The sequence below is a fragment of the Rattus rattus genome, chromosome 5 (assembly GCF_011064425.1).
Source record: "Rattus rattus isolate New Zealand chromosome 5, Rrattus_CSIRO_v1, whole genome shotgun sequence".
NCBI classification, from domain to species: domain Eukaryota; kingdom Metazoa; phylum Chordata; class Mammalia; order Rodentia; family Muridae; genus Rattus; species Rattus rattus.
Window position 1 is genome coordinate 126000456 of NC_046158.1, and position 24465 is coordinate 126024920.

General features: G+C 39.7%; 1 protein-coding gene across 1 annotated transcript in view; it reads right to left on the reverse strand.

The window, feature by feature from the left end:
- Positions 1 to 24465, reverse strand: part of Ralgapa2 (Ral GTPase activating protein catalytic subunit alpha 2) — a 270387-nt gene that overhangs the window by 134651 nt on the left and 111271 nt on the right. Inside the window, exons 22-24 of the mRNA XM_032904353.1 lie at positions 9868 to 10061; positions 9030 to 9128; positions 8652 to 8807 (exon numbers count right to left, since the gene is read on the reverse strand). Coding sequence (XP_032760244.1) covers positions 8652 to 8807; positions 9030 to 9128; positions 9868 to 10061 — 449 coding nt within the window. The remainder of the gene's footprint in view (positions 1 to 8651; positions 8808 to 9029; positions 9129 to 9867; positions 10062 to 24465) is intronic.

Here is a 24465-nt window from a genome sequence, read left to right on the forward strand (position 1 = left end):
TTTGGTACATATACACAGTAAGAAGAACATGAGCCACCTAGCCTTGTAACTATTACTTTTTCATCAATCCCTGTTAAAACTTAAAAGTTTTGCATTTCTTGAAGTAAACCCCTGTGTTGGGTAAAACCATTAATTTAAATCAAGTGCATTTAAATGAATGCAATTATATTTTTAAAGAGATTAAACGTTTTGAGTGTCAGATTATTTTTGAAAATACATAGTAACAAAGCTAACAAAAACCATCATACAATGAAGACCTTTAGACATTCTATTGCAATAACAGAGTAAATTTATTACTTATATACCAACTGTTGGAATTCAACAGGGTTTAAAAAATGTATATTTTTTAGGTAGAGAAAATGTCCCTGGAAATATTTCCCATAAGTTCCTAATTTTAGTAGGATTCTTAGGGGAATGCATGTGCCTCCTGCCATGGCATCCGAGGTAAAGGAAGGTGGAGGCATAAGTTGTCTAAATGTTCGACACTGAACTGCATTTCCCATCTTATGTGAGTAAGCATCAGCCTTCTCTCTTTTCCTCAACTCAGCAGCCTTTGGAACTGCACTTGGCTTTGAGAAGCAATGGGAACACTGTCAGTATGTTCTACCTTTGTCAGAATACTTTCTGTCCAATACAGTATCCTACCTGCTCACCAATATTTCATATACACAAAACATATATACATGTACGCACATATGCACACACGCACACACACATGCTCACACCATCCGTGTCTCAGCCATCACTAAGCCTCGTTAACTTGTTCCTGGGCTATTATAATTCCCTTTTTGTTGTTGCTGTCATCATTCTCTCATGGTTATAATTTATCCAAAATAACTGCTGTGGTGTAAGGTCCTTCAATCAAAATCTCTCTCTCTCTTCTCTCTCTCTCTCTCTTCTCTCTCTCTCCTTCTCTCTCTCTCTCTCTCTCTCTCTCTCTCTCTCTCTCTCTCTCTCTCTCCCTCCCTCCCTCCCTTCCTCCCTCCCTCTCGTCATGTTGAGTTTTGTGCTTCAAAACCATTGAAAGTCCTCCATTATCTGTGGGATGAAAAGTACTCAGTGAGTGGAAGATTGAGCAGTGAGCTGTGAAAGCAAGGTTCAAGGGTCATGCCGGAATGGTCTATACTTGGCTCTTCTGATGATCCAGGCCGTCTGGGGCTCTTTATAGTGCTGCCTGCTTACTCATGTTCATGGGTTAATTCCGTCCATAATTATCTGGCACTAAGGCAAAGCTGCTCTCCCTGGTCACTGGTCCTTGGGCCTTTCCTGAGTTCTGCGGCACATGAGCCTTCATCCTGCACCTGGGCTTGTAAGCCCTGCCACTCCTTAAGTCTTTCCACGTCCCGCCAAGTTCAATCTCTTTATTTGCCAACCAATTTAGCTACAAGGACATTTGACACCCCAAAAATCATTTCTTTGGTCCATTTCACAAATTAATGAATATTACAGATACTCACTTATGCATTTCATACCTTCAAAACTCAATGCTTACCAAAGGAGAGAAAAAATACCCAGTGCAAAAAAGTTCTTGAATATTACACATATTGAGGAAAGAATGCTGTGACTCTAATAAAAATGTTTAAAAGTAGAGCAGAAAATCCAAGAATGTTCAAGGACCTTAGAGTCTTCTAGTTGATCTTATCCTTGAGCACTCAGGATGGGGCCCTATGGCTAGTGAGAGGCAAAACTGAGTCTTGTTTGCAGGTTTCATAGGTATCGACATGAGACTTGCCATCTACAAAGACTGCATTAAAGCCATTTTGAAGTCCTATCTTGAAGCACAGAGATACAAAAGGAATTGTTACAAAAGGAATAAATGCAGATTAGCCTTTTTCCCCTCACAGTACAAAACTATGGCTTTAGACATTCTCTTTAAATGGAATCACAATCCGATTAGTATCAAATTTAGGGTAAAAATAATTGTATTTTCCTAATCCACACAGACAGCATATTCAAAATATATAATTAGAAAATATGGACCATTTAGAACATAGCAAATATTTTCTGTCAAACCCTTTTGGAGTTACAATTGTGCATAGGTTTGCTGGTTGTATCACTTCGTCCATGAAGTCTAATCCCTGGTACACCATTCAGAGTTCCCAGTTTCTCTGGTAGAAACCATGGTGGAACTGTCTGCTGTCCTGTTTTTTGTTTTTTCTCTGAGAGATTATTCAAATCTGGAAAATAGTTCAATCACTCTTCATGGAAAAGCTATAAAGGAAAAACTGGATATTCACTACAATACAGTAATGTTCCTGTCTTCAGGAGTCAGTGGGATTATGTGGAAAAAATTGGAACACAATGTTGAGTTGGAACTGTAATGACAAAAAAGAAAGAAAGAAGGAGGAGGAGGAGGGGAAGAAAGAAAGAAGGAAAGAGATCAAAATAAAAAAATCACTACTTTCTAAAAAAATTCTTTTAAAATGAAACGTCTATAGGGTGTGCCTTCTATAGCTTTTATACTGACCACACAGGTGTCATGTAAATGTCTAAATGTCAAAGTGCACACTCTATTGTGCCAGCATTGAATTAAAATTTTGAGTTAAAATGTTTGTAAAAAATAGCTTATTATATAAAATCAGCATGTTAGAGAAGTAATAAAATTCTTTCCCTTGATATGAGACAAACAAGACAAGTAAAAATAAGCCTCTGCCTTACACTTGATGATTCTTTTTCCATAACTGAATAGTCAGATCAGTTTAGCTTAACTATAAACTGAGGAATTTATACATAACTAGCATACAGAGTTCCAGTTATGAGGTTAAATTTCTAGCAAAGAGCAATTCTTTGTTTGAGAAAAGGTGATGCAATTGTTACATATCACTGCATGATGCAGGCTGTCTGAGGTTATTAGAAGAGTCAGGTATGGCCAATTTACTCGGATCTCCCCTGCACCTTGCTATCATAGCTCACTGGTGAGTCTTACGCTCACTGAGGAGACCCTGGGGATCTTTTTACAACCGACTGTTTATTATTATATTATTCCATCATATACCTCTTGAGAGGAGGCTGCAACATCCGTTAAGAAAAAGCATAAACGTATTTTGATTTCTAAGGTAGAACAATCCTCTATATATAGTACCTAAAATTATATATATTTTTAATGTTGGTATTGTTTAAAAGTATACTCAAAGAGCAAGTTAAAATATTCTTAAAACAAGTGACATATTACCTGATACAAAATAAGTGACTAAAGTTAAAAGGAAAAAAACCCCAGTTGGGTGAGTTAATGCTGCAGGTGTATGTAGGAGCTGAACTAGCCGCTGTCGACCCTCATTTCCAGGGCTCAGTGGCACCACGAAACAGTCGTGGATTATGCCAGGATCTTACTGGCAGACAACACAATCCATTTATCAGAGCTTTTGAAGATAAGAATTGACAGCAGTGTCAGTTGACTTACAGAATTTTCAGTAGTGCCAAAGAACCAACCATGGGTCTCAGTGTGAAGGAAAAGGCAGCAGACACAGCCAGCTACACTCTGAGCTGAGAAGGCTGGCACTAGAGATCCTGCTGCTTGCAGTGATGCTAGTGTCTGGGCAGAACCTCCAGAGACGGGAGGGCCTAGCTCCTTCAAGATGCTGTCCCACTACTCCCCATGTCTTTCAAATGCTCTGCTAAACCAGTTGCAAGGAGTCTGGCTCATGCAGAGTTCCGCCTTCCATCATCTTTCATTGAGTTAGGTGTGAAGCAAGTAGTGAGGCAATGACCACAGGCCCACAAGACATTCCTGGATCATGGGCATAAAGAGCAAAGTAAACACTACTTATGTCTGACCTATAACATAGACATTGCTCCACTTATAAAATTTCACAGTGTATAAGTGTGTTTCCCAGCCAAATCATTATATTAAAATGTAAGACGGCAGATGGGTAATGACACAAACACAACACTTGGTTATTAGAAAAATGAACTACATGAGGTTCTTAGAGCTACTGCATTCAGTGCCCTCGGTCTTCACATAAGGACTCATGCCTCCCAAAGGAAGTAATCCTCTAGGATTATGCTCCTCTTATAGTATAGAACCAGGGCATGGTGGGCCCAAATGACTTGGCTACGAAATGAAGGCCAAGACCAGAACTCAGCCCTACTGAAGGCTCTTTACAGCTACATTTTATCATATCACATTCTACTAAATCAAAACATTGTGCTGCTATGGTTAAAATTTTGTATGTCAATGATTATTGTAGAGCAGAATTACATGTATTTTTCACCTGAGGAAAGTTTTATGCTGGGTTATTTTTTTTCTGCCTTAGAAAATACAATAAAATAACATTATAGACTACAATGACAAAGATCCACATTTCCCGAAATTTCTATATGCAAATTTGCAACAATAACTTTGTATTACTTACTGTAAGCTTTGCATTTAAAAGAGAACTTAACTTTGATGTGTAACAGACAAATTAAATTACATTAAGACGGTAAATCTGTAAGTCATTGTTAAAAAATAGTTTACTTATTTTAAGAAAAGAAAACTTTCCAGTCTTTGATATATGTTCTTACAAACATGAAAATAAAATTCCTTTCCTCAACTGTCCTTTTCCATTTCACACGTATTGATCTTTCCATATGTTTTAAATGATCATGAAATTAATAGGAAATGTTTTTAATAAATCCAAATCATAGTTCCTTTCATGTCAAAATATTTTGGGGAAGACTGAGGTGAAAAAGCTGCTTAAACATTAGGACAAACTAAGAGCAGCCAAGAACAGCTTTAGAAGAGAAACTGAAAAGTGACAGAGAGCTGGGAAGGTATCTGCAGGTCGGAGGGATGCTATGAGGAGTATGAAGTGGAAGGAATATGGCCCAGCAAACCAGACAAGGGAGGAATGAGATCAAGGAGTGTTTGACCTACATGTTAGCTGTCAGTCAATGGAAAAGACATGCCCAATGGGGACGAAAGTTTTTCTGTAAATTCTAACATCCTTTTGAATACATGGCATTTGGCAAAAATTCTCAAGATGTTTTGAACTTTCATTATTGATAAAACAGGGCATGATATTTATCCAAGTGAGTGTGGATCATCCAAGTGAAGTGGGGCATCACACTGTTCCTGATACAGGGTCTGGCACTGTGGGTCTAGGAGAAAATCAACATCCTTTACCTCCACCTCCACCCCAATATTCCAGGCCCAGTGCAGCTGGGCTGAAGACCCTTCATGGGCTGACTGAGTAATCCCGCAGTCACACAGAGTTCATAATTGATCATCATTATAAAGGTGCTTATGATCCTAATTAGCTTTGAACCAGTGACAAGATTACTAGCATTGAAAAACAAACTCCAGGAGCAGGCATGGTGGTACAGGTCTTTAATCCCATCATTTGGGAGGCAGGCAGTTCTCTATGAATTTGAGGCCAGCATAATCTATATAGTGAGCTCCAGGACAGCCAAGGCTACAATGAGACCTTGTCTTAAGAAACTAGGGTGGAGGAGGGGAACCCTTATCAGGGAAAACCTCTCCATTTTATGGAATTTCTTTAACAATCATGCACATTACAAACCCACACTACATCAGAGTGAGAGAGAGAAACGTCTGAAAAAGCCATTATGTTGCCTATTTAATAAGTTAGTGAGATAGCAACTATTACTATAAAGGTTGTTTTAGAAGTACTACATTTGGCATTCTGGCTGCTTGACCTACATAACAAATTTGGCATCATATTAGGTGCAGCCATGCTCTTACATGGTTGTACATAAGACCAGAGGGTAATTCATGAAATAGATATTTGTGGATGATTTTTACACTTGAGCTCCAATTACGTTTGAAAAGGTATGGAAGGTCTTGGCACTTGCTTGCATCTCCGTGTTTCACTGAGCACTGTGGATACAACTCCAGTACTTCTCCAGTCAGATCCAGGAGAAGCGTTCTGTAAAACCCCGTGCTGCGCGTGCACACACTGTCACAGGACTCTGACTCTTCCTGCCATTTTTAAAATATATAACTGAGTTGAGCAGACAAGTGTGCCATCCAGAGGCCAAAGGAGAAAACACAGCTTGTGTTTTCTCTGTAAAACAAAACTAGTAAAGATTAAATTAAAATATTACATTTAACTTAAATATTGCATTTAATTATTTATGTAATACATTATTTATTTATATGTTTTTAATCTAAATAGCAAACTTAGTATTTGCTACTACTGGTTTTTAAATCAAAGGATAGTCTTTAGACTTCTCCCTTTGTATAAACAAATCCTTCTCATGCCACAGTACATGGAAGTGTGCTTCTTTACAACTCTCACAGAATGGAAACAAGCCGTGACATAGCACCAGCCACAGGTGCAGGGCTTAGCAATTAAAAATTGAATTTAACTGTATTCTTTGTAGCAAATGTTTTCTTTTCGTTCTATAATGAATATAGCATGTGTTTCCAGAAGTACATATAAGTTCTAAAACAACCACCGTGACCTATTTAGACATGTGGGCCAAAAGCTAAACTAATTAACCAGAGACAGTTCTTACTTAAATGAGAAAGGTTTCTTTCATTAGAAGGACTCTGGGTAAATTTCTTCTGGCGAAGAACTAAAGTTCACTTTAGGGTAATTCTGTTTGTCAGACAGTTGGGGCTTCTAGAATATATAGTAATTATTGTTAAGGTTAAAGTAAAATAGTTAATTCTATTAAAGCCACATAAAACTCCAGGCTCCTACTGGTGTACACAATAGGGTGATTATAGAAGAGAGATCTATGATATCCCCATTCTGCCCTCATGTCTGCACTGATGGGACTGCTGCTGGAATTGGGCTGTCCACAAAAGACCACTGTCTTCATTGAACTGAAAACATGATGTACATTAAAATGTGAAGACAATTTTAAGTATATAATTTCAACATCTTTCCTGAGTAAAATATTTTAAAACAATTCATACAAACATACTCATGCTACTTTGAAATTCATACAATTCATACAAACATACTCATGCTACTTTGAAATTCATACAATTCATACAAACATACTCATGCTACTTTGAAATTCATACAATTCATACAAACATACTCATGCTAGTTCTGACTCCATGCTTCCTTGCTTTATTTTCACGCCAGCACATCTTCAAACAGAATACGATTTTAAACTCACACCTCTTATGGGACTTCCTAGAAAATCCATCCTAAGGACTACCACTTTGTGCTGATTTCAGGTTTGCTGTTGTTGCTGTTATATCAAAACATTCTATAGTTGACCATTATTTCCAAATCATATATTTTCCATGAAGAATCTTATCAAAATACTACTGTAACATAGAGTGCTGTTAAGTCAACCTTCCTATTGTGGTGCCTACATTGAGGGAAATCATTACTATCTTCAAAGTTGATTCTCTTTCCTGTTTCTACCAGCTAATCTTCTAGGTGTCCTGTACTGCATCATTCTGTAGGAGGCTTCTCTACCTGCAGGGGCAGCTGGGAAGAGCTGAGCAGAGGACACAAGTGACTGTACTTAACATCCCTATTTAGATATCTATTGGAATAAAGGAATGAAGCTGTGGGTCCAAACTCAGCTGCTATTACATCACTGTCTTCTAATGCTGCTTAGAGCAAACACAGCAAGAACAACTCATTGGGACAGTATGGTAATGGCTAAAACAAAGTTCAATGATTACAGCTCAAAACTTGTACTAGGGAACCAGAGAATATGGTGACCACTTCTCCAGCATGGGAAAAACACAAGTACATTTTATAAATAAATAAATAAGTAAATAAATAAACAAATGCCAAGCTTAATCCCCATGACTCATGTGACTGCTCCAAGTGGTCCTCTGACCTCCATACTTGAACTGTGGCGGCACATACTGTCCACAGCCCCACACACGAAAGAAAGAAAGAAAGAAAGAAAGAAAGAAAGAAAGAAAGAAAGAAAGAAAGAAAGAAAGAAAGAAAGAAAGAAAGAAAGAAAGAGTGAGGAAGGGATGGAGAGAGTGAGGAAGGGAGTGAGGAAGGGAAGGAAGGAAGAAGGAAGAAAGAGAAGGAAGAAAGAAGGGAAAGGAAGGAGGGAAGGAAGGAAGGGAAGGAGGGAAAGAAGAAAGGGAAGGAGGGAGAAGATAATAATAACACTTTTCAAAAGTTCAAATGCCTATCTGAATCACTCTTCCTGTCCTCACAAGTGCTAGGGGACTTCCCAAGGGAGCCAGACCAAATACTGGCCACATCCTATAATCCTAAATCCAGGATCTACAAAGAGGAGACTGTAGCTTTGTGAGGGCCTTGAACCTTTTTGTTCCTACTTAACTAAATGTCTATTTCTTTGGAAGAAATAAAAGTAACTCCACTCAAGAAATGCTAAGACCCTAAGTTCATAGGAAAACCGTACCTTATAAAGAGAATCCAACTACTAAAACATGAATCTCCAGATATTTTTAAATGACCAGAACCATAGAGAAAAGGAGCTGAGATGGTGCTTTCGAGTTGACAACAGAGGCAGAGACTGGGTCATATGGGTTGCGAAGTAAAGTTCAGCTTTAGTTAGCACGCAGGGTGGTGAGGGGAAGGGGCAGGGAGGTGATAAGCCCTGGTTAGACGGCTGAAGGCCGTAGGTGTGAAGAGAAAGAAGCCGCTGAGGACTTAAGCATTTCTGGTGCATTTTCAGAGTACATGAAGTACACACAAAGTGTGACGACAGTTCCCCATCGTGGCACACCATGATAAAGAGCTACAGGATACCTGGTCCTCGCTGGTTAATCCCAGGTGCATCACAAGGTAAAAATGCACCAGGAAATCAGAGTTGGGCAGAACATCCTGGCGTCTGGTCATCATGGCACAGATCAGTTTGTAGGCTTGCAGTTTGCCTTCTTTATATTCATTCGGCAGAGTCGTAGCCTGCCAAGGAGATGATGTTTCTAGATTAAATCAAGTCCAGATGCAGACATTTCAACATTTCATTTACTTCTCAGTTTTCCTGAAGACTTGTTTGGAGATGTGGGATGCACTGGCTATAGTAAGACCCAGCCTGTCTTCAAAACATGCAGTCTTGGGCAATTACAATTTTTAAACTCAATTTCAGAAGGGAAGAGGAAATTGCAATAAAGAATAAACACTTGCCTTAAATAGCCATGATGCAAACATTCTGAGTGGTGGGACCAAGAGTGGGGGAGATGGAGACGACTGGTTATCCAGGCTTATTGCGAGATTATCTCGTATCTAATTCAAAAGAGAATTGGGCAACGTAACATTCTTCTATTCCAGCAGAGCAATATTGTCCTGTACAGCCAAGAAACTACTCCCATTTTCTATACAGGAATAAGAGTGTGTAGTATTTACTGAGTTTTCTTTTAGTATGAGAATCTTGTCCTTTTAAGTTGTGTGTTCTTACTACATATAGTTGAAACGTTAAACACAAAAGAATGGTATTGTTTTTCTATTGTGTGAATACGTAGGAGATTCTGAACTCCAAGTGGTAAGAAATGATTTCATAAATTATGCTATATGAATATAAGTCATGTTTTGGGAAAATATTTAATAATGGAAAATGTATATTCAGTATAAAAATAAAAGACAGGAACAAATCAGTATCTATTCTTAGTTTGGTAAAACTTTTTTTATCCATGGAAATAGATATATATATTAATATTGGTTGTCCTATAAAAGGGATATATAATTATCTTATTGCTTTTCTTTTTCCCAACTTTATACAATCAAAATAAAACAGTATCCTATTTTAATATCTTTTACTAACATACACTTGGACTAAAGGAAGTAAGTCACAGGTATTTAGTAAAGTGTTAAAACTACAGATACCATGATTTACTCTTGAGTCATCAAATATACTTCATCTAAATACCTAATTTGCATTTCAGAATGTCATCGATAGTTTGTATATTAAATGAGGCATGTTAATTTTTCTGCATTAGTATAAAAGATAATGAACATCAGAACACACCTTGGCCAGCTTGTACCACAGTTCATAGAGATAGCCGAAAACCTTGGCATGGATCTTCGGTGACTGGATGTTATTCACATCTCCAAGGATTCCCAAGACTCTTCGCCACAGCACAGCAGCAGAGTCTGGGTGCCAACCAGTGAGGTTCCCTCCAGCAATTATGCTGCAGTCGTCTGCCAGGCATTCCCTGCTGTCTGTGAGAAAGTGTGGAGTACCTCTGTCAGCATGATCTTCATTTCATCATCACGGTTTCTGTTAGCATTGTTGCAAATTACCTGTACTAAGTTTTACGAACTCTTGGTAAATTAATTAAGATAAAATGGTTTAGAATTTGGTAGAACAGAAAAAGAGAATCAGTTAAGGTCAAACACTTGATTCTTTCCAACTGAATGCCCAACAAAAAAATGATGTAACTTGGGGTGATCATGTGAAGGATTTTACGAAGCAGGCAAGATGAGGGGATTTTGAGTAGGATGAGTACCATGATGGGAGGCAACCCAGAGTCTTAGGGTACAGAGACATCTGTGTCAGGTTTGATGGTTTATTGAACATAGAATTTGCATACCAGAAAGTTTCACGCCCTTTAGGTCTAAGGAATACATGCAGTCATGAAAGGCACCATTCATCCCCCATAACCAGGACAGGGTTCACTCCCTGCGGTCTGAAGAGCACCTCTGTCACAGTTAGCTCCACTCCTCAGCCTAAACACTTTATACCCGCTGCTGTGAGTGCTGGCCCTTCCAGGCCTGCCTCTTCTAGTGTCTCAGACAAATCCAATTCTAGTACTCAGTCCTTCTCCTTGGTTTCTTTTACCTAGAAGCACACACTCTAACATCTCTAACACAATCTGCTCATTCAGGATCCAACCTTTGACCTCACAAATACTAGACCAGCATTCTACCACTGAGTGAGCCTCCTGACAACTCCACATGGCCAGGGCTCAGTGGATGTCCATGCAGGCATGATGCCTGCCGAGTTTCATCACGCTCTGAACACTGGTACTTTGTATTGTAGATTAAGGCTTAAAAATTACTTAGTTTGAGAAAGGGAGACAGAGAGAGGGTGAGAAGCCATGGCAGGTGATGTTAAGATTCTGCTCTGTGTATTTACACGCTGTTATTAATGTTCTCAAGGGACAGATGGTACCGGGCTTTGTATGTTTAAGTGGGCAATTATATCTTACCAATTGGGTCAAAGATTATTGTGTTGTGTGTTCTTTAATGTGTAGATTTAAGTGATGTAATGGAGTGTGGTGCGACTGGTCTGGGCCACTGCAAAGTTGGGATGTGTTTCTGCCAAGATATCTAGCAGATATCTAGGGACACCGCGGTGCGGACCTAGTGGGTAAAAGACAACAATACCTTTTTATTTTTATATTTTTACAACAACAGATGGGGAAGCAAGGTGATGGGCAAGAATCCACTAGTAATCTTTTTTTTTTATTAACTTGAGTATATATATATATATATATATTTTTTTGGTTCTTTTTTTTTCCGGAGCTGGGGACCGAACCCAGGGCCTTGCGCTTCCTAGGCAAGCGCTCTACCACTGAGCTAAATCCCCAACCCCAACTTGAGTATTTCTTATTTACATTTCGAGTGTTATTCCCTTTCCCAACATCCCCCTAATCCCTCCCTCTCCCCTTCTTTATGGGTGTTCCCCTCCCCATCCTCCCCCCATTGCCACCCTCCCCCCAACAATCACGTTCACTGGGGGTTCAGTCTTAGCAGGACCCAGGGCTTCCCCTTCCACTGGTGCTCTTACTAGAATATTCATTGCTACCTATGAGGTCAGAGTCCAGGGTCAGTCCATGTATAGTCTTTAGGTAGTGGCTTAGTCCCTGGAAACTCTGGTTGCTTGGCATTGTTGTTCATAAGGGGTCTCGAGCCCCTTCAAGCTCTTCGAGTTCTTTCTCTGATTCCTTCAACGGGGGTCCCATTCTCAGTTCAGTGGTTTGCTGCTGGCATTCGCCTCTGTATTTGTCCACTAGTAATCTTAAGAGCTGAGAGAGAGTTTTTATTTTCCAAGTATGAGTAGGCCGGAGCCATCTTAACTCGTGTGATATCTCAAGGGCGGGAATTTAACAAAGAAAGGGTGAAGTAGCCTGGGTTGGCAGGCTGTCGGTCCCCTGCTGTGTGATAAGTAATGGCAGCTCAGAGAGTTAGAGATTACATTTTTAAAGAAAGTTGTTTAGAAAGCCTTTCAGGATACTCATATTCTTTTTAACATGGGCTCCACGGGAATTTTGGGTTGAAATCCTAGTTAGACAGGCTACTTCTTAATCACAGGTATTATAGAAGTTATTAAGGTTAAAGAAAAATCTGTGGCTCTGGATAGAGAGCTTAACAGATGTATATATTTTGGGCTAAAGTCCTGAGATTTAAGATGCTTATTGGTTTTAGAATTGATAGAAGGTGTTTAAGTTTGTTTTAAGGAGAGTAAAGAGATTACCCGAATCACGTAGTGATTTTCATCTATGGTTCGGAACTTAGATAGGGAAAAATTGGTCACTAACTCCAAGTAGAGAGTTGTGACGAGTGTCTGTAACACCAGGGAGAGTGAATGCAGACATATATTATAGAAATTATTGAGGTTAAATAAAAATCTGTGGCTCTGGGTAGAGAGCTTGACAGATTGAGATATTTTGGGCTAAAGTCCTGGTTTGATATGTTGCTTATTGATATTGGAATTGATAGAAAGTATTTGGTTTGTTTTATGAATCACCCCGCTAAAGGCCATATGGCTCGTTGATGCCGGCTAGCGAGGGTTTGTGGTTACTTTTGATATTTACCACAACAGGAAGCTTGGATTCTCTTAATGTGGGCTCCACGGGAATTTTGGGTTAATTTCCTGATATCACAAAGTACAAAAGCCTATCAGGCTCATTGTTTAGCTTACTTCATAATGGGTGTGACTTTGAGTTTTATGATTATATTATTACTCTGGGAAAGAGTGCAAGATACAAGCTTTCCTGGTTACAGACTAAGGAACACAGTATTTTGGGATAAAGATTTTGTCTTTGTGTTTTTAAAAGGTATGATTTGGCTCTGGAAACCTCACAGAGTCATACTGATCAGATTTGATAGAGGTAGACCGCCTGAAAATTAGATTCAGGAGAATCAAACAAAAAGATAGCTGTATTCTAAACTTTTGTCTTAAGAGTTGTATTTTGTAGAATGTGCCTACTTGGAATCCTGGTCTCAAGGACTTTCAGCTGGATCCAGTCAGGACACATGGGCTACAGCATTCGCTTCATTCTTCCTATCCCCTACCCCCAAGGATATGTCAACGCCCATGTACAGCTTGAAGAAGTTGTAGAGGAGTCGTCGCCCCAATTCCCTGGACTTTGGGGGGGGGGGTGAAAATGGTAATTCTAAAGTTGTCTTTATGAGGAATTTAAAATTAGTTGTAATTTAACAGGGAGGAATTAGTTAGATTGAATTGTACAGTCATAATCTCATTTGGTAACTAAGCTTAAATCATATCTTTGTTTTGGTATATAGAATTTATTTGTCAAAAGAGTTTAAAAGTACAAGGTTTAGAGCCAGTCCTTCTATTGTTATCATTACAAACTTCTGAGTTGATTACACCTGTGAGTTAAGATTCAAATAGCAAAGTCATGGCTCTGGGTTTGTGATAGTACTTTCAAGATAAAATTTAGGATATGGAGACAACAGTACAGATCGTCTTATATGGATAGATGGTTTTCAAAAACATCAGAAATCCACAAAATTTGAGATTTAAAGTTATTATTTATCTTTTGTTGAGACATATCTGCTCCTAACAGTTCCCCTTTGGCAGATTTAATGAAGAATTTGAACATCTCTACCTCCAGGTGAGGCAATACTTTGTGCCTAGGCAGCCACTGGACAAAACTGCCTGCTTCCTCTGCAGACTAAGACTGTCCAGAAAAGGACAAATTATGCAGAATAGTTGACTGATAAACCCTGCCAAGACAGGGTGATCAGCCCTTCAAAATCTGCATTTCTAGAGTCTGTCAGTTGATTTTGGACCTAAAGGCTGAAGACTTGCGCTCACATATTGCTAACAGGGGAGTTTGCTAGTGGAGATTTGTCTCTACAATCTCTCAGTTCTGCAAGCCGTGTTAGGCTTCCTATGTGTATAGAGATTTGGTCATTCCCAGATTTCTGACGGGGTTGAAGACATTATAGTCTCATATCCTACCAGGCTGTTTAACTCTAAATATACATATTTTATTGGATAGTTATCCGATAGTATACAAGCTAGCCAAGATACAATATAGATTTTAAATCTTTCTTAAGCTGGAATGAAAACTAAATGTTCTGTTTAACTGATATAGTGATGGACTGGGTGTTGAGAATATCATATGCTTTATAAATTATAGAATGATAATAATTGTACTCAAATTATATATAAGTGAAAAGGCTTTTTAACTGGACAAAAAGGGGGAAATGTTGTGGTTTGCCCTGAAGTTATCTGTATTTTGATGCTAATTCCACTGCCCCAAGGACAGCTGTCTAGTCACATACTCAGAACTCAGGTGACTTCACCAGAACCACCTCTCCATTGAATTTGTAAAGTACAGGTGAGGGGCAAGTACAGGATAGAAGGAGGCCTGTCATTGGAGGAGAAGGAAGGATGGGCGGGAGAGAAGTTTGAAGGAAGAGGAGGAGACTAGGATAGAAAGGGAGACAGAGAGAGGGTGAGAAGCCATGGCAGGTGATGTTAAGATTCTGCTCTGTGTATTTACACGTTGTTATTAATGTTCTCAAGGGGCGGATGGTACCGGGATTTGTATGTTTAAATGGGCAATTATATCTTACCAATTGGGTAAAAAAAAATTACTTAGTTTGCACGTGCGTGTTTGTGTATGTGTGTGGGTTTACAGATGCCATGGGAAACATGTAGAGGTCAGAGAACAGCTTGCAGGACTCAGTTCTCTCCTACAATGTGAGTCCTGGATATTGAACTCAGGAGTGAAGTTCTACTTGTTAAGGCAACCCAAAGTCATATGTATTTATTTGTTGGTTTTGTTTTTGTTGATACAACATCTTACTATACAGCCAACGTTGACCCCCAATTTGGCCTGAACTTGGCCTCCTCAGCCTCCTGAGTTCTGGGATTACAAAGAGATACTTCCATACCTTGTTGCAGGATATTTGATCACACTGTGAACCCCAAGATTCTGTTATTTTACTGAAAAAAAAAATCTGTTTCTAGTTGTGATGTGGCTCAGCCCTTAGCAAACACCTTTAATCCCTCTGGCTGGACTACAGACAGGCGCTTGGTATACACCTTTAATTCCAAACAATGAAGTTAGTTTGTAGAAGGAAGCACCCTTGTTTGAAAGTGATGTCTAGTTGAGTGGCAGACAAAGTGACAAAATGGTTTAACAGAATAGGATATGCCCAACTCTCAGAGAAAGGAAAGGGAGGTACTTAAGGGAGCAGTGTAGAGAGAGAAGGCAAAGTTTTACTGGGATAGTTGTATAGAGACAGGTTAGAGAAAGAGGAAAAGGAGTCAGAAGATTAGAACAGACTGCTTAAGGTAGTATGAGACCAAGCAGAGCAATTCAGTCAGAAACTGGGAGGAGCTGAATTGAATCAGTCAGCTTGGAGAGGAGTTTGAGCCAGAACAGCTGAGTTGAGCCAGCCAGCCAGAGTTCATAATGAACTAGAAAGAGTGAGCTTATTCAGCAGTAAATATCAGAGGCTGAAAACATTCTAGGCCTAGATAAGATTGTACAGATTCTAAAAGCTTCCAGGACTAGGCTTTGGTTAGTAGAATGGGGCAGTAGCCTTCAAAACAACAACTGCTTCAGGAGAGTAACAGTACTTTTATAACACCTACCTTATGCTTTTTTCTTATTCCTGGAACTCAAATTCCAGGAAACAATTTTCCTAATAAGCTCTCTCTTGCTGAGTGCTAACCTCTTATCTAATCTAATCCCTGTTTCCAAGACAGCATCTCTGTACTTAGTTCAGTGGTGATCTCTGCTGGGAAACCCTGTCATCTACTTACTTTATCTTCTATAATAAAGTCAGCAGCTTGTGGGCAGTGATAACTCTTTTTTCTTCTGCTTTTGTTGTTCTTTGTTGCTCTTTAGATCTAACTCACTCTTTACCCTAGACCGGCCTAGAACTCACCTTGTAATGCAGTCTAGCCTTAAACTATCAGCCCTCCTCTTGTCTCAGCCTCCTAAATGTTGGAATTATAGGATGAGAGACACTGTGCTCAACTACTTATTCCCAAATCAATGCACTGGCTTCCTGTGTTCAGCCTATCACTGCCTCCTATTTATATAGATACCTACCATGGCTAGTCCTCTGGTTACAATGATTTCAGTCAAGCTGTCAGGGATACTGACAAGAGTCCATGCTGCTCCATCTAGAACACCTCATCCTCTTTGCTCTTTGGTTGTTACTATCTTTGCCGTCACCTGTGTCCTGTGGAATTACTTGACAGCTCTTTCGATGTGGCTTAAGGACTGGAGGGAACAAGTGGGGCTGTATATATTTGTTAACTAGATAGGCACAACTAGCAGTCCTTGAAACTCTGAAGGCTGTCAGAAACATAAAAGCCTAGGAACCACCTACAGTCTAGTTGAAGGGAATAGGGGTATGACATATTGACATATGACGAGTATCCTTCCAATTTGCCATTATAGTTGCATCAGGGTAAAGGAAAAAAAGGGGAGGTAATAAACACCCTTTTCACTGATTTACTTACTTGGTTTTTGTTTTAAGGCTCTCACTGTGCAGGGCTAGCTGTCCTGGAACTCACTATATAGACTAAGTTGTCCTCAAATACACACAGCCCCATCTGCCTGGCCTCCTGAGTGCTGGAATTAAAGGCCTCAGCCATTAGACCCAGCTTCACCTTATTTGTAAAAACTCCTCATTTCATTTTTTATTTTAACATTTTTGAAGATTTATTTGCCTTATTCTTATGAATGTTTTGCGGCACGTATGTACATATATCATGTATGTGCCTGGTGCTCAAGGAGGTCAAAAGAAGGCATTGGAACTCCAGGGATTAGAGTTACAGATGGTTGTGAGCCACCATGTGGGTGCTTGGAATGGAAGCAGGGTCTCTACAAGAATGGTGTGCAATCTTAACGTTGGGCCATTTTTCTAGCCCCTAAGTTTTATTTAGTCTTAATACATTTTTATTTAACAATTTGTTCTTCATATTATTTTTGTAAAAAACAGACATATTTAAAAACTGTTGGAGATTCATGAAAAAATATAAATAACATCAGTATAATCCACACATTTTCTCTGTTATCAGCCTTGCACATTAAAATATTTATTACAATTAACAAACCAGTCCTAAAACAGTATCAACATCTAAGCTTTACTTACAATTTAAAATTCGTGTGTGTGTGTGTGTGACTGTGCAACTGCATGTTTGTGTGAGTGTGTGTGTGTATGTGTGAGTGTATGTATGTGTGTGAGTGTGTATCTGCCTGTTTGTGTGTGTGTTTGTGTGAGTATGTGTATGTGTGTATCTGCATGTTTGTGTGAGTGTGTGTGTGTGTGTGTATGTGAGTGTATATCTGTGTGTTGTGTGTGTGTGTGTGTGAGTTTATGTATGTGTGTGTGACTGCATATCTGCATGTTTTTGTGAGGGTGTGTGTGTGACTGTGTATCTGCATGTGTGTGTGTTTGTGTGAGTGTATATCTGTGTGTTTGTGTATGTGTGTGTGAGTTTATGTATGTGTGTATGACTGCATATCTGCATGTTTTTGTGAGGGTGCGTATGTGTGATTGTATATCTGCATGTGTGTGTGTGTTTGTGTGAGTGTGTGTATATGTACGTGCGTTTAGGCATGTCTGTGGTTTCAGAGTATTGGTCCTTGCCTTCCATCTTGTATGAGGCAGGCTCTCTTGTTCACTGTTGTCTATGCAGCCATGAGCTAGTGGCATTGCTTTGTCTCCGCTTCCCATGTCCTCAAAGGATCACAGGGATGACAGGTACACACCATCAAACCTGGCTTATATGTGGGTTCTGAGGTTCAAAGTCATATCCTCACACTGGTGAGAATGGTTTTATTAGTAATTTCTCATGTCTTTTTTCCAAATTTTGCTTCATATGTTTGGAGGCCGGGAAGTGCGGGTAAATGTAGAATTATTGCTCCTCTGATGATTTCTACTTTAAATTTTACCCAGCTGTCCACCCACAACTACACTGGCGGTCTGCTCTCCTTTAACGAGCTCATCTACATTTACTGTGGTACCTAATATGTGTGACTTATTTCTAAATCTTTACGCTTTTTGTTTAAGTCACCTTTGCTCTCCTCCTTTGAATCTCTGGTGAGAATTTACTGAGTTCTCCCATTTCTGCCAGTATTTTCTCTCTCTAATATCACATATGAGTCTCTTCTTATTTACATAACTATTCCAAAATTATTGTAGCATTTATCCCATTCAAGTAGGGGTGAACTGATTTCTGCATTTTTTAAAGGCCTCTTCTAAGCAAATGAAGCACACCTCTGTATGCACCTGAGAAGGGGCTAAGAGCGTCAACGAGGAGTCAGAGGAAGGAATCTGAAAAGGAGAGAGCAGGTCCAGGACGGAACCAACAGCTTTCTATGCTAGTGAGGAAAGGCTCCCCAGACATTGAGACAAAGATTCAGCAAGGATGACAGGTGGTGTCATGGGAAGTCTGTCCACAGAAGCACTGATGATTCTTAGGGACAAACAAGTCTATTCCCTCCAGAGGAGCACCATATACTCCATGGAGAAGACACATTAACATGTATAGCCATCCAAACTCAGAATTCCTATAAGCCAGGTCTAGAAACCTGAAGGCACAGAGGGTAAAGTGTAATCATAGGTCCCCTTCATTTTCTGACTTTAATAAAGCCTCAGAAAAGACTCCTGTAAAGTCAAGTATAGTACCAAGCAGCTGCTGTCTGCAAAGACATGAGGACGCTTTAATGAATGCTTATGAATCAACGTAAGCCCTCAAGTGAATAAGGAGCATGATATGACATCTATTGCTCTCCATAAGATTGTCTATTGCCTCAATTCCTTAGTGGTGGGTAAGAAAATTATGGTGATGCTCTGTTTCATCCTAATTCCCCAACTTTCTAATGCAGCCATAAAAAAACTAGAGCAGCCCCAGCATCAGTGACACTGCTGCTAAAATGGTGACAACTCCCATGCATAAAGGCTGGGCATATTCACCGCCTGCCTGCTGTGCTCCACCAATTGGCAGACCCTCGGTTTCTTGATCTGTACAGAAATCTGCTCCAATCCTGCTTTGCATTCAGGAATCATTCTCGTCTCGGAGATTAAAATCATAGGCAACGTCTCCCACTATCAAAATATGTTGAGCTCTTAGGAAGGTTTTCAAGTGACTGTTCATTTTTCAATATTACTGTGAAGATTTTAATGAGCTAAAGTGTTTTTGCCCAAAATTATCCGGCTGGTGGCACGAGTTCCTGAACAGATGCTGACATTTTACATGTAGACGGGTCCTCAATGAAGAACGCTTGATTAAAAATGGGGATTTAAGAGATTTTAGAAAATTCCATGTTCACCTCCAAAATACCAAATATTTGCTTTAATTTCATTAGCAGCCTATGTCATTTTGTTTCTGAATGTTATAAAGGTCTTTAAAATTACTAAAGTATGAACTCTTAAACATATGTAAAATTTTCTCATCTTTCTCCAAATACATGATTTTAACAGATAAATAAAAAAATTAGAAATTTGAAAATATTGAACAGATTTTTAACTGGCAAATAGGTACTTTTGACCAAAGAACGAGTTCATATAGCTATAATTTTATGTGGGGTTGACAGAGTTTGAGTAAAGATAGACTTTTTCTTTGAAAATAAATGGTATCACCTCTCAGACTCTTGTTAGCATCTTAACTGTAGGAACAGAAAAGCCGAGTGGCCAGCGCAGGGATCAGGAGATCGGGTACAAGTTGGCATTCTGCTCCCTGGCAGCCTGACTCTCGTCCTCGGCCGCATCTATTTTTATTACTGTTCAATCACAACTCCGACTTTCAAAGACGGTCTACCCATGCCAGTGTAGCTTTACTGTTTCCTCTTTATATTACTTCATGATATACAAGTGTATCAGAGGCTGGTCAAACACCCAAAATGTGTGTGATGACAGAGAACACTGACAAATGGTTTCTACAAATCAACTTCAGTGTAGGGGAATCGTGCTCAATTCACATCTACAACTGTAATTGAAGGACTTCCTGTAAGGGACATTTGAATCAGGTCAGTGATAAATACATTAACTAAGAGAGATTTGAAACTACATGATGATTTTAAGGTTAAAATTTAATTAATACTTTTAGCTAGATAATATCTAAAGCTTAAAGCGTATCTGCTCATCGGTTTGGGGTACTTACTAAGGGCCTCTCTTACCCACCCTGTCCTGAGAGTCAGGGGCACTCTGTGCGCACACCAGACAATCTGCCTTCCAGACTGGATGTCGTAATCCATGAGAGGCAGGCACTGGCTCCTCCCACCCAAAGCAAGGCATTGGCTGTCTCTTATCAAATCTTACAGTAAACCTCATAGGGACCTGAAAGGAATGATATCAAAGTTGGGCTTTGTCTTTTGGGGTCCAAATTAGTCAAATAATTTTTTCTTTTATTGGATATTTTCTTTATTGTCAAATAATTTTTAAAGTTTCTTTGATTTTGTGAGTTTTCGATTTGCTGAGGTTGGACTATTACCACATTTCTTAGGGTCAGCCCTTTGTTGCTTGTTTTCCTTTGTCACTGAGAAACCCTTTCTACCCCAAGACCAACCATTGGTGGAGTTTTTACTTCTTCTCTCTCTGTTATTTTTCTGGAAGACATTTTCTTCCAAGTGTATTAAAGTTTCCTTTTCATATTTAAGACTTTTATATCTTTGGAACTGACTTTGTGCATGATGTGACATAGGGATTCTATTTCTTTTATCCCACCATGGCTAAATATTTATCATACAGGGACCCATTGAATAGTACATTCTTTCCCTGCTAGGTATGGAAGACCCTCCATCACATACCATAATTTCACACTTGTGAGGACGAAGTTCTAAAGTTTACATCAAATGCTTTCAGTCTAGTTGTCCATCCTGGGACTTTAACCTACATTATATAAACTCAGAACAGCTATCATATTATCTGAGATGACCAGGACACAGCCTCTGCCTTGGTTGTAAACTCTTAAGAGATCAGTAGATGTGACTCATTCATCTTTTTTGTCGTGTGTGTGTGTGTGTGTGTGTGTGTGTGTGTGTGTGTGTGTGTACACACGTATACTTACACATGTATGTACACATATATGTGAGTGTGAGTACATATGGGGGCCTGAGGTTGCCATTGGTGGCCTTTCTCAATCACTCTCCACTTTATTTATTGAGAAAGCGTCTCTCTCTGAAGCCAGAGCTTGCCAGTTCCATCTGGTCTAGGTAGGCGGCTTACACTGGGGCCCCCTCATCCTGAGTGCTGGGATTACAAGTGACTGGTACACCTGCTTGGTTTTTCTGTGGGATTTAGGCATCCAACCACAGTCTGTATGCTTGCATGACAAGTCCATGACAAAGAGCCATCTCCTCAGGCCCACTCGTTTTTTTATAATTTTCGCAGCATCTAAATCTGTATTTCTAGGTCACAAGCTTCTCTGTTAACTAAAGGATGAGCTCAGAAACAATGCTGAGTGCAGAACAGAGCCACAGACACCCCACACTTCTGAGTTACTGCCGAGGCAGACTTGATGTGGATATTACTGTGTCTTTTCACTTTCTGTACTCTAATGCTATGGCACCCGGCCGTGCATCTTAGAGAGGAACTGCCCCTCCTGGTCTTACCTTACTGTAGAAAGAGCAAACTCCTTCCTCACCGAGAGAGTATGTGCTTTTCATAAAGGAACCAACACAAGCATCTTCCCACATATCCACCTTTGTCTCTGACAATCAGCCCATCTACTCCTGCCTTTCCCACACCAGGACCAGATCCCAGTCAACCAGACAGCCTCAGTGTTTCGAGTCCACTGAGTTCACTTACAACAGAATGCTCACTCTCCCTTGCCTTGTTTCTCCCACTGAAAAGACAACAGAGCTTGGTAAAAATCCTCTATTTCTTCACTAAACTCGATTCCCTATGTGACTCCTATGTTCAGAGACAATTTCTCCTAATTACCACCATTTTGTTTACATGTATTAATAGAGCTGATTAAACATAGCCCAGGTATAGGTTAGAAAAATGCATAATAAACTTAGCCTTGTTTCCAGTAACATGAAATGGTTTAAACGGCAAGCAAACATGCTAGCAGCCTATAGGCTGCCCCCCAACCCCCACCACCAAACCCCGCCTTCTTCATTCTAAGCCGCTGATATTAGGCAGGCTTATTCAGTGAGAAACAGCCACACCTTCTGTTGTTTTCTGTAGTGCTGGTGATCAATCCCAGGGTCCCACACATGCTAGGCAAGTGCCCCCACTGAGCCACACACCCGAGCCCATCAGATGGCTTGCTCTCGCTGTGTCCCCTAAACATCAGGTTAACAAGAGCTTCATTGTTGTTGTTTTATGAAGAAACTGTTCTCTTGAGAACAGAAAGTTAAGTTCAGAGCTGTGAGAATCCTTAGGCCTCATCATATTACAGTTTGTGCTTTCCACGGCTGACAGGGTGAACTCTTGAACTATGTGTACTGACTCTCCAATTAGTATTTCAAAGAAGAACAAAGTATTTGGAGGAGTCAATCACAACATGGTGCACCATACAGAGTTACAAAGCTCACTACGCTAAGCAGTCAGATGCATACTCTGAAATGGGATCAAAACTAATCTTTCCCAAGGACAAACAAAAGAAAGCACTCATCCAATTTTCTTTCTTTTCAATAAAAATAATTGCGTCTGGTTCACCTTTAAGAACATTCATATAAGAATCAGCACTGGATCTATCGTACCATCCTGGAGAGATCTCTTATTTACTGGCCCTAAATACATGCATTAAGAACCCTCCAGTAGCTCAAAGGGCTTCACACTAGTATTCTAGCTGTGATATAGTGGGGAGTGTAGAGACAGCTCCGCATTCGGAGGCCGACTCTGCCTCAGGCACTTCCTAGTATTTTTAAATGTATTTGTGTATGTGTTGGGGTGGGAGGATGATTTCTCTGGGTCTCCCAAAACAGAAATGGAGAGATTTAGCCTGACAGCCATACAGAATTAGAAATCTTAAACCCTATATAAGTTCAGAGTATTGACAGCAAGATCATTGCCTATTCTATAAATTATATATATAAATACCATTAATGCTGATTGATGACACCTTAATGTTATAATTCCAAGGATTTGCAAAAATATCAGACATTTTGGTTAACTTTGCTTTTATGCCACAATGAAACTTATAACTTTTCTTGATTAAGAAAAATATTTGGAATAAAATTTAGGCTTTATTTGTACTTTTGTGTGAATTTTAGCATTTGAAAATGGGCTTTTATTTCCTCTGTGCTTCCTGGCTCACATCCTAACTTCTGGGATTACAAGTGTGCCACCATGCCCAGCGGGAAAATCAGATCATTTACTTACTTACCTACTTATTTAGGTCTGTGTGGTATGGGTGGTGCATATGCATGTATTGAACTACACATGCCTATGTGCATGCAGGAGGAAGCCCCAGTTGGGTATCTTCCTCTCTCAGCCTCTACTTTAATCCTTTAAAACTGAGCCTTTTACTGAAAAGCTTGGCTTTTCTGCTAGACTGGCCGGCCACTGAGTGTCCAAGATCTACTTATTTCTCCCCACAATGCTGAAGTTAGAGGCTTGCACAGCTGCACTCAGGTTTTGTTCTGTGCTTCAGTAAATAACTTCTTTATTCAGGAAGAGCAAGTCAGGATATACGCATATAAACACCGACATTACAAAGTACACGACAGGGGAAGAGAAGACAAACAGCTACAACCTAACACTGGCCCCCCGCCCAGTACTGCCTATGGCTGATCACTTATGTAATAATCCATAGGCAAAAGTCTTCTCTGGAAGATACACTGCTTCTCTTTGAGACAGCAGGGGAAACACCAGAAGTTGGGATAGGAGGCTTTATTCTTCTGACAGTTCTTGCTCATTTTAGATATTGTTATGTTATTAATAAAATATACAGGCTTCTTGGTAAAGCATTTAAAAACATACTTAGGATGACATGGCTGAGGTCTCAAGTCAAATATCTCCAAATACACGTCATCCATTCCCTGACCTCTCCCAGTGCTGTTTCTTGGTTGTTTTCCAGAGGAATACCATTTTCTGTGAGCTTCTGCAGTGCAAGTCTTTTTTATTTTCTTTTTTTTTCTTTTTGTAAAATTGGATTTCCTTAGAGTTAAATCCTGTATACCCTGTCTTTTTCTATGGGTCCTGAGGATTCAAACCCAGCCCTTAAACTATCACAACAAGCACTCTTACCCACTGGACCATCTCCTCAGTTCCATGAATTATTATTATTTTTTAAAAATGGGGCCAGCACTCCAGGTTGCTGGAAGAAGATAACAGGCTTGAACAGGGCTTCTGGAACCTCACCAATGTGGGTTCTTCTAGATCTTAAAGTGGGTAGCAACGGTCCACTGCTGGTCATTTTATCATTAGGACTGATCACCCACATATATGT